This window comes from Meles meles, chromosome 10 (genome assembly GCF_922984935.1).
Source record: "Meles meles chromosome 10, mMelMel3.1 paternal haplotype, whole genome shotgun sequence".
In the NCBI taxonomy this organism is placed as follows: Eukaryota; Metazoa; Chordata; class Mammalia; order Carnivora; family Mustelidae; genus Meles; species Meles meles.
In genome coordinates, this window is record NC_060075.1 from 18140919 (window position 1) to 18151541 (window position 10623).

At 47.8% G+C, this 10623-nt stretch overlaps 1 protein-coding gene across 3 annotated transcripts in view; it reads left to right on the top strand.

Annotated features, from left to right (window-relative positions):
* Positions 1–10623, top strand: part of LOC123951460 (solute carrier family 23 member 2-like) — a 50946-nt gene that overhangs the window by 33994 nt on the left and 6329 nt on the right. For all 3 annotated transcript variants that reach the window (XM_046020196.1, XM_046020197.1, XM_046020195.1), the window contains exons 5-11: positions 854–1035; positions 1886–2003; positions 3088–3244; positions 4056–4309; positions 9001–9165; positions 9549–9657; positions 9754–9849. In XM_046020196.1, coding sequence (XP_045876152.1) covers positions 854–1035; positions 1886–2003; positions 3088–3244; positions 4056–4309; positions 9001–9165; positions 9549–9657; positions 9754–9849 — 1081 coding nt within the window. The remainder of the gene's footprint in view (positions 1–853; positions 1036–1885; positions 2004–3087; positions 3245–4055; positions 4310–9000; positions 9166–9548; positions 9658–9753; positions 9850–10623) is intronic.

A 10623-nucleotide genomic window follows, 5' to 3' on the forward strand; every position in this document is an offset into this window, starting at 1 on the left:
TCTTTCTGAAACACTGGAACACTAATCTTTTACTTCCAGAAAGAGCAGACTTTAAAATAAGGAAAAGTTTTCAGGGATAAAATAGAATGCATAACATCCAAACTAGGAGAGTAAGAAAGGAGCCATTAAGTAAATTCAATCGGTCCAGTCGAGTAGGGGTTGGCAAACTACAGTCCAGGAAGGAGATCTGGGCTGCTGCTTGTTTTTATATAGCTCACAAGTTAAGAATGCTTTTACACTTTAAGTGGTTGGAAAAGAAGACTACGATTTCATGATGTGTCAGAATTATATGAAATTCTAATTTCAGTATCTACACATGAAATGTTATTGGAACACAGTGAGGCTCATTTGTTCACAACTTGTCTGGGAAAGTTTCGACAGAGCCCATATGGCCCATCCAGCCTAAAGTATTCACTATGTGGTCCTTTACGGAAAAAAAAAAAAATTTTTTTTTTTTGCCAACTCTTGCAATAGAAAGTGGGAACACAGAAAAATAAGGCAGCAAGAGGTTCAACACGCTATGGAGTGACGTTAGACATCACCACGATTGTCACCATGACCAATAAATACTTCTGGAGTCTATTTCCAGAAAACCTTCAAATGAAGTGAAAACATCCAACAGGTAGTTGGAAATCCAGAACTGGAGAGAGGAGCAAGGACAGGACTCTCCTTGCCTCCGTCGCTCTGGGATTCAGCTTTGATCCTGCAGTGCCTCTGAGGGTTCCCCCTTGGGGAGGGGGCCCAGGCTGAGAAGTGGACTGTGCCCCTGGGTCTGCCATGACGGCCCGGGCTGGGCTGAGGCCCACAGTTTCTGCAAGCTTCATGGTGTCTGAGCTGTACTTTCTCTCTCCAGTTGCAGGGCGCCATTATGGTTGCATCCTGTGTCCAGATGCTAGTAGGATTCTCAGGCCTCATTGGGTTTCTCATGCGCTTCATTGGCCCCTTGACCATCGCTCCGACCATCTCCTTGGTGGCCTTGCCTCTCTTTGATTCTGCGGGCAGTAACGCTGGGGTCCACTGGGGGATTGCCGCCGTGTAAGTACTCCCTGGGAATGGAACGGCAGCTCAGTTCTTTCCGGTGGAAAATCACCCAGTGAGAATAATGTGTTCTGGATATTGGCAAACTCTTGTGGTTTACAGATACCACTACTATTTATTACATGATTAGTCCTCAAAAACAATGAGTTCATGGTGGGCAGTATGTAAGAATACTTAGTGTTGTGTTTACAAAATATTGATACTGCGGGTCCTCTGCCTGCTAGGTTTTCATTGAGCCAATCTTTGTAGACCTCTGGCACCCGGGAAGGGTGCAAAGACAGGGCTCCAGCTCTCCGTAATCTTATAGTGTAGGAGAGAGAGGAGCCTTGGGTCCTAGGAGCTGTGACACCAGGAGACAGTGATGACAATCATAGAATGCCATGCATGGTCCAGGGAAGGGGGCCATGACAGCCAGCTGGGAGGATCAGGAAGGCTTTAGGGAAAGAAGAGGCCTTAGGCACTTCCACAGAGCCTCGAAGGGACTTGGGGTTGGCGCTGGATGCACTCATTCATGTTGCTGTGATGGTCTGCCCACGAGGACTTGCAGAATGACCTGGGAGAGAAGACAGTCTCTGACTCTGGCCTTACTCTCTCCACCTGCTGGGATCTGTCCAGCAGCTGACCCACAGAGAGGAATAGTCCCCCTTCCCGGTACTCCTCTCCAGCCACCAGCAGCTCTGAAAGGGAACAACCCACCTTCTCAGGGATGAGACCTTCTTCCTTGGGGACCCTCCTGGTGTGGCCCCGGCCACCCCCTTCCAGAGATGCATGGTGGCCCAACTTCCTGGACCCTTGCTCAGGACGAGCCCCAGCTTGCCAGCCTGGGCGTGGCTTGTTTCTGTTTCAGGACCATCTTCCTCATCGTACTGTTTTCTCAGTACCTGAAAAACGTCGCCGTGCCTGTGCCGTTTTATGGAGGAAAGAAGTGCCACACGTCTAAGTTCTACCTGTTTCAGGTCTTCCCGGTAAGAAGCACTCCCCATGCTTCCAGTAAGAAGCACTTCCCTTCTTAGTGGACTCGCCCGGAGGGTGAGGGTCAGGGTCAGCCTCTCTCACTCCCAGAAGGTCCCCAAGGCAAATGCTTCCCCATGGGCAGATCCTCTCCTCCCTGACCCCCACCTCTCTGCTGTACAAGGAGGTCAAGGGGAACCCCCCAGTCCATGGGAACACTCCCCAGCTTTTGGTGTAATGCAGTACCCATTTTTCGTGAAGCTTCTCACCCCAGAGCAGAGAACCCTGCCCTAGGTCGCTGCTCTGGGCACCCGTGTGGGACAGCCTTGTCATACGTTCCTGGGGCCATCCCCATAGCAAGGTTCATGGCTAATTATACAAACTGATGAGCTGGTTGCTCAGCTCAAGGTCTTGGTGGCTCGTGGGTAATCTGGACCCATTGCAATGGGGCTGGTCCCTCCCTTTGCAGACACTGCTCTGCTGGATTTGCATCTCGGTGTGAGATCTGTGTGGCTGCCAACCACACAGTATGTTTTCAGCTTTAATTCCACTGTGAGCCACATTTCACGTTGTAAAAAGATACTTCCGCCTCTCACTGATCCCTTACTGCCCTGCAGGCTGGTGGTCCTACCATTCTGCGTGCCCAAGCCTCACTTGGGGACGTTGCTAAAAATGCACCTTTCTGGGGCTCTGTCCCCAGGGATTAAATATCAGTAGAGCTTCAGGCTCTGCAGCACAGTGATTGTCATTCCATTGTACAGATGAGGAAACTGAGGCTCGGAGAGTTTGATCCAAGGTCATGTGACCAGCCAATCCTGAAAAGAGAAACAGACAGTAATCCTTCTGACCCAGGATGTGCCCGTTTTGCTAGACCTTTCTGCCTCCATTTGACCCAAGGTTTTTCCATAGTTTGTTTCCTACATTCCTTAAATGCGCTAATGATGACACAGATTGCTGTTGGCATTGGAAGGGCCCATAACCCAACGTTTCCTCATTTCAAAGAGCTTCCCTGACTTCCCTCCCAGGCCCAGCACCTCTAGGAGGTGTTGGCAGGGCCTGGGGCCCTGGGCAGGGTAGTGAAGGGGGCTCCCTCTGCAGGTGCTGCTGGCGCTCTGCATCTCGTGGCTTCTCTGCTTCGTGCTCACAGTCACCAACGCCCTTCCCACGGCCCCCACAGCCTATGGGCACCTGGCCCGCACTGACACCAAAGGCAATGTGCTGAGCCAGGCTCCTTGGTTTCGCTTCCCTTACCCAGGTAATGAGAAGATAGGGCCCCTTTCTACCAGGGACACGTGTTTTCCAGGATTGTCCATGGGGTCAAGAGCACTGAATGGAGAGTTGACTAGAGGCAGAGGATGGATCTCCTCCAAAAGATCTGACAAGGAGGAGCAGGCCCTAGGGGGTCCATATGAGACCCCTAAGAGAAGAAGGAGACCCTTGGGTTGTCCTAAGAATCTTCTGGGGATGTTAGACCAAAGGCTCCCATTCCGGGACCTTCCTCTCCTCCCCTTCTCCATGTTACTCAGAACCCATGGCCTGAGAGCAGGCAGATAGGAGAGGTCTCGACCTTCTAGCCAGAACTTTGGGACTCTTCCTGGATTGGTTGGATTCCACCCAAGGGAGTCTTAGCCTGAATTAGAACATTTCTGGGAAGATGAGGTCAAGGCCATCCCTTAGCCCACTTCTGGTTGCCTTTCCCAGCACTTTTGGCTTAAGTGTAATAATAACCAAGTTCCAGGGTGGGCTGGCTGGGCTTCATGGACTATGGAGCTCCTGCCTCCCTGAATAAGAATCTCTGCTTCCAAATGCTTCAAGATCTGCCCAGGAAGGGGCCCGGCTGCTGGCTGTTTTGGTGCACAGTGCCCTCAAGGTCTGGGTGTGTGCTTGCCTTCAGGGAGGAGCGGTAGGGCAGGAGTCCATCCCAAAGCTTCTGGACAGTGGTGGGTTGGAAGATACACTGCCGGGTCTTGCAAGCCTCCCAAAGACCCCTTCCGGCACAGAAGTTACTTTGGGCGCAGCAACACATGGTCTTCTGCCTTAACATTCCCTCTGCATCGCTCCCACAGGACAGTGGGGCCTCCCCACCATCAGCCTGGCTGGGGTCTTTGGGATCATTGCGGGGGTAATCTCCTCGATGGTGGAGTCCGTAGGCGATTATTATGCCTGTGCCCGGCTGGTGGGGGCCCCCCCGCCTCCGAGGCACGCTGTCAACCGCGGCATCGGCATCGAGGGTCTCGGCTGTCTGCTGGCGGGGGCCTGGGGGACAGGGAACGGCACCACCTCCTACAGCGAGAACGTCGGGGCGCTGGGCATCACCAGGGTAAGTCCGCCGACAGCCGCTTCAGGCCAGGTACCTGCATTCATCATGCCCCTGTGAGTCTCTTTTCAAACAACTCAGATTGCTTATTTGATTGATCTGGAGCTCAGACATCCAACACGGGGCTCAGGGCCTAAAATAAAAATATTGGCAGGGCTGAGTTTCCGTTAGCTTTGAGACAAGCCTTTTTTCTTGTTCCTTATGAGGATTACAAACACAACCAAAAAATTTATTTTGACGTGGCAAATCCTTACCACATGTCTTGTCACGAGGACATTTAAATAAATAAGCTCTTAGATGGGAAAGAAAAATAAGCAAAGGCAGGATCTTCTACTTTCTTACCACAGCGGTTGCCACTAGAGGGTCTGTGGAAAGATACTTAAAAAAATACTTTTCATTATGGTTAAAGACACACAACAGAAAAACTGAGATCTGCAGCCATCAAACAAGTCCTTATTCCCCTTTCTCCCCAGCACCTGTCAACCAGCATTCTAGTTGCTGTTTCTATGATTTCGATGACTCTAGGGACTTCCTAACAGTGTAGGCCTATAGGATTTGTCTTTTGTGACTAGCTTATCTCACTTAGCAGAATGTCCGGGACTGTCCGTGTACAGATATACACTGCATTTCGTTTATGCCTTGTGTCTGGATTTCATTCTAGCTCCTCTCTGGGGCCCTTACTGCCCTTTATGGTAGAGCCCTTGCCTTGGTCTTCCTCGTGTCTGTCTCTGTCCCCCCGCACTCCAAACACATGGATTTTTCTTCCCACCTCCTCCCCCGCAGCTTTACTGAGATATACTTCACTATACTATAATATTGCTTAAGTTTAAGCTGTAAATGTGTTTATTTGATACACTTCTGATTTGCCATGGGATGACCATGAGCTAACACTCCCATCATGTTACATAATTATAATTTCTTTTTTTGTGGTGAGAACATTTAAGATCTACCCTCTTAGCAACTTTCAAAAGTGTAATTGGGAGGCCTGGTTAACTGTAATCACAATATTGTACGTGTAGATCCCTAGAACTTACTCATCTTTTAACTGAAAGTTTGTACTCTTTGACGAACATCTCCCCATTTTCTGCACCCTGAGCACCCTGGTCACCACCACCCTACTCTATTTCTGTGAATTTAGCTTTTTTATTTTTTTACTTATTTTATTCATTCATTCATTCATTTGTTCATTTACTCATCCATCTATTTATTAATTAATTGATTGGTTGCTTAATGAGAGAGAGAGAATCTTTTTTTTTTTAAAGATTTTATTTATTTATTTGACAGAGAGAGATCACAAGTAGGCAGAGAGGCAGGCAGAGAGAGCGAGAGGGAAGCAGGCTCCCTTCAGGGCAGAGAGCCGGATGTGGGACTCGATCCCAGGACCCCGAGATCATGACCTGAGCCGAAGGCAGCGGCTTAAACCACTGAGCCACCCAGGCGCCCCGAGAGAGAGAGAATCTTAAGGAGACTTCATGCCCAGCATGGAGCCCAAGGGCGGGGACTCGATCTCAAACCCTGAGATCATGACCCGAGCTGAAATAAAGAGTTGGACCCTTACCCAACTGAGCCATCCAGGCGCTCTGATTTTAGCTTTTTTAGACTCTACATAGGAATGGTACCATAAGATATTTGTCTTTCTTTGACATATTTCACCTACCATAATGCCTTCAAGGTCTGTCCATGTTGTTGCAAATGAAAGATCTCATTGTTTATGGCTGATTAACCTTCCACATAGACGCCACATTTCTTTCTCCCCTCATCCCTTATTTAATTTGTTTCCATATCTTAGCTCTTGTCAATCATGCTACAATGAACATGGGCTACAGATATCATTTCAAGTTAATATTTTGGTTTCTTGGCATAAATACAAGAGGAATTGCTGGGTCATCTGGTGATTCTATTTTTAATTTTTTGAGGAAACGCCATGCAGTTTTCCATTGTGATTTTGCCAACTTACGTTCCCATCAACAGCACACAAAGGTTCCCTTTTCTGCACATCTCTACCAACACTTGTTATTAATCTTTTTTTATGATAACTGAATTTAACAGATGTGAGGTGATATTTCATTGTGGTTTTGATTTGCATTTGCCTGATGATGAGGGATGTTGAGCATCTTTTCATGGATCTGTTGGCCATCTGGAAGTCTTCTTGGGAGAAATGTCTATTCAGTGTCTCTGCTCATTTTAATAATCATTACTGCTGTTATTATTGAGGCATACAAATTCTTTATACATTTTGGATATTAATCCCTGATCAGATAGCTGGTTTATAAATATTTTATCCTATTCTGCAGGATCCTTTTCTATTTTGTCAAATGTTGCCTTTGCTGAGCAGAAGCTTTTTAGTTTGATGTAGTCCCATTTGCTTACTATCTCTTTTGTTAGTTGTACTTTGGGTGCCATACCCTCCAAAATTGCCAACACCAATTTCAAGGGGATTTCCCCCTATATCTTCTTCTAGGATTTTCATAGTTTCAGATCTCACATTTAAGTCTTTAATACATGTTAAATTTTTTGAGTGGTGCAAGGTAGAGGTCCAATTTCATCCTTCTGTATGTGGTTCTCTGGGTTTCCCAACCCCATTTATTGATGAGACTATCATCTATATGCTAGGCTTTCTTGCCAAATATTAGCTGACCATATATGCATGGGTTTACTTTGGGGCTCTGAATTCAGTTCTATTGATCTACGTGTCTATTTTATGCCAGGACCATACCATTTTAATTACTACAGCTTTGTAGTATCATTTGAAATCAGAAAGTGTCATGCCTCTAGTTTTATTCTTCTTTCTCAGGATTGCTTAAGCTATTTGGGGTCTTTTGTATTTACAGGCAAATTTTAGGATTTTTTTTTTCTATTTCTCCGAAAAATGCCATTGGGTTTGTGTTAGGGACTGCATTGAATCTGTAGACAGCTTTGGGTAGTATGAACATTTTGACTTTATATCTTATCCATGAACCCATGATATCTTTCCATTTGTTTGTGTTTCTTTGATTTCTTTCATCAGTATCTTACAGTTTTTAGCACACAGATCTGTCATTTCCTTGGTTAAATTCATTCTTCAGTATTTGATTGTTTTTGATGCTATTGTGACTAGATTATTTTAATTTTCAGATATTTTGTTGTTAGTTTATAGAAATGCAACTGGTATGCTGATGTTTGCATTCTGTGACTTTACTGGTTCATTGACTGGGACTTACGGTTTCTTGGTTGAGTCTTTAGGATTTTCTCTATATCAGATCATATCATCTCTGCTGTCATTTATGTGTTGAGGTACGTTCCTTCTATACTCAATTTGTTGAGAGTTTTGTCACAAAAAGATGCTTTTTGTCTTTTTCTGCATCTATGAGATGATTGTACAGTTTTTAATCTTTCATTTTGCTCATGTGGTGTATCACATTTATTGTATATGCATGTTGAAACATCCTTGCATCCCAAGGCTAAATCCCACTTGGTCACAGTGTATGGTCCTTCTAATGTGCTGTTGAATTTGCTTTCCTAATTTTTAAAAAAGATTTTATTTATTTGAGAGAGGGAGCTAGAGAGAGAGAGCATGCACACACAGAAGTAGAGGGAGAAGCAGGCTCCCCCACTGAACAAGGAGGCCAGCATGGGGCTTGATCCCAGGACGCTGAGATCATGATCTGAGCCGAAGGCAGATGTTTAAACCACTGAGCCACCCAGGTGTCCCCAAATGCCCATTCTTTTTTTTTTTTTTACCTTCCCCAATGTCCATAACCCCACGACCCTCTCCCTACTCCCCTACCCCTGGAAATGCTCAGTTTGTTTTGTGAGATTAAGAGTCTTTTATGGTTTGTCTCCCTCCCAGTCCCATCTTGTTTCACTTATTCTTTTCCTAACCCCCAACCCCCCTATGTTGCCTCTCAACTTCCTCATATCAGGGAGATCATATGATAGTTGTCTTTCTCCAATTGACTTACTTTGATAAGCATAACACCCTCTAGTTCCATCTATGTCGTCGCAAATGGCAAGATTTCATTTCTTTTGATGGCTGCATAGTATTCCATTGTATATACATACAACATCTTCTTTATCTATTCATCTGTTGATGGACATCTAATCTAGGTTCTTTCCATAGTTTGGCTATTGTGGACATTGCTGCCATAAACATTCGGGTGCATGTGCCCCTTTGGATCACTACATTTGTATCTTTAGGGTAAATACCCAATAGTGCAATTGCTGTGTCATAGGGCAGCTCTATCTTCAACTTTCTGAGGAACCTCCATGCTGTTTTCCAGAGTGGTTGCACCAGCTTGCATTCCCACCAACAGTGTAGGAGGGTTCCCCTTTCTCCGCCTCCTCGCCAGCATCTGTCGTTTCCTGACTTGTTAATTTTAGCCATTCTGACTGGTGTGAGGTGGTATCTCATTGTGGTTTTGACCCAAATGCCCATTCTTAAGCCCTGAACCACTGCCTCAAGAGAGGCCTTTTGCCTCACTGGAAAGGCTTCCTGGGGAAGGAGCATTTGAGTCAGGACTTCAAGTCAGGGAGAGAGCAGTGAGTGAAGAGATGAGGCCAGAGGCCAGGATACAAGGTCACACCCCCATCCTTTCCAACCCCGTATGGGGCAAAGGGAGGGCATTTTGGGGTCATGTCGCCTAGAGTGTTGTTTGCAGAGCAGGGTGGAGGCCGGCTGGTGCTGAGCTGCCCTCTCATCCTCCTGAGCCCTGCAGGTGGGGAGCAGAATGGTGATGGTCGCTGCCGGCTGCTTGCTGCTGGTGATGGGCGTATTCGGGAAGATGGGAGCTGCTTTTGCCACCATCCCGACCCCGGTGATCGGAGGCATGTTCCTGGTGATGTTCGGGGTCATCACCGCCGTGGGGATCTCCAATCTGCAGGTGAGGCACGGCGGTCTCAGAAGAGCAGCTGGTGCATTTCTTGAAAGGGGGCAGGGCTGGGGCTGGGGAGGAGGGAACGGAATCCTTGGTCCCAGACACTACAGTGGCTTCCAAATAGAAGACAGAAACAACCAGAAGCATCCAGGCTTCTGAAAAACTGAAACTGCCTCTGTTTGCATTGGGTCGTCCGGACCACTCAGTTCCCAGCGCCACGTGGGAATCCGTGCCTGGTTTGCCCCCTGGGTGTGGTGCTCAGAGTCTGGCCTCCCTCCCCCACCTCTGGTGGCAGCGGGAGGGGAGGGGCCCCTGGTGGGGGCAGTTAGAGTGCCGGGCAGCACAGGTGCTGATGGCTCCGGGCTGCTGTGGGGGCCTCTCTCCTGCAGTATGTGGACATGAACTCATCCAGGAACCTCTTTATCTTTGGCTTCTCCATCTACTGCGGGCTCGCCATTCCCAGCTGGGTGAACAACAACGCTGAGAAGCTCCAAACAGGTGAGTCTCTGTCTTCTAAACTGTGACCGCCCCAGGGACAGGGCCAGTGGGGACCTTGGTCCCTGGGAATCCCTGTTGCTTTTGTCTTCACTCCAGGGATTCTCCAACTGGACCAGGTCATCCAGGTGCTGCTGACCACGGGCATGTTTGTTGGTGGATTTCTGGGCTTTTTCCTGGACAACACCATCCCCGGTAGGGCTCACCTTCGCTCTGTAGGCTGGCAGTGTGGATAGACGGGCAGCATCTGGCCGGCCCTCATGGCTCCTTGGACTCTTAGTACCATGTCAGGCTGAACATGCATCCTGAACAGCATCCTGAGCAGGCCCTGGGTCTGGGTGGGAGGTATAGGTCCATATTAGCTTTCTACGGGTTGGTTTCTCCCGAAGCCTCTCTCCTTGGCTCACGGATGGCCGCCTTCTTGCTGTGACCTCACATGGCCTTTCCTCTGGGTGGGTGCCTCCCTGGTGTCTCTCTGTGTGTCCTAAGCTCTTTCTATAAGGACAACAGTCAGATTAGATTAGGGTCCACCCCAAAGACCTCATCTTTAACGGAATCACCTCTTTAAAGGTCCTATCTCCAAATATTCATGTTCTGAGATAGTGGGATTAAGGCTTCAACTTATGATTTGGGGTTGGGGGACCACAATTCAGAGCCCTAAGGTGAGAAGCACACCAGAAGCAGGAAGAAAAACAGCTATGAGCCCAAAGTCTAGTTGGTGAGGGAGAACACGTGCATCCTTCTCCTCCCTCCCTCTCTCTCTTCCTTTCCTTCTAAAAAACCCACTCAACACTGCTGTGTTCCAGGCTGTCCTGAGAATACAAACAGCAGAAAGACATGCCTCCCACCTTCCAGAAACCCATGGGCTAACAGGAGAGGAAGACAGGAGAACAGACAATGAGAACAGAGGGTAATACGTGTGGCGAGGAACAGACCGAGGGTCCGGGTGCTAAGGACGTCGCAGTGAGG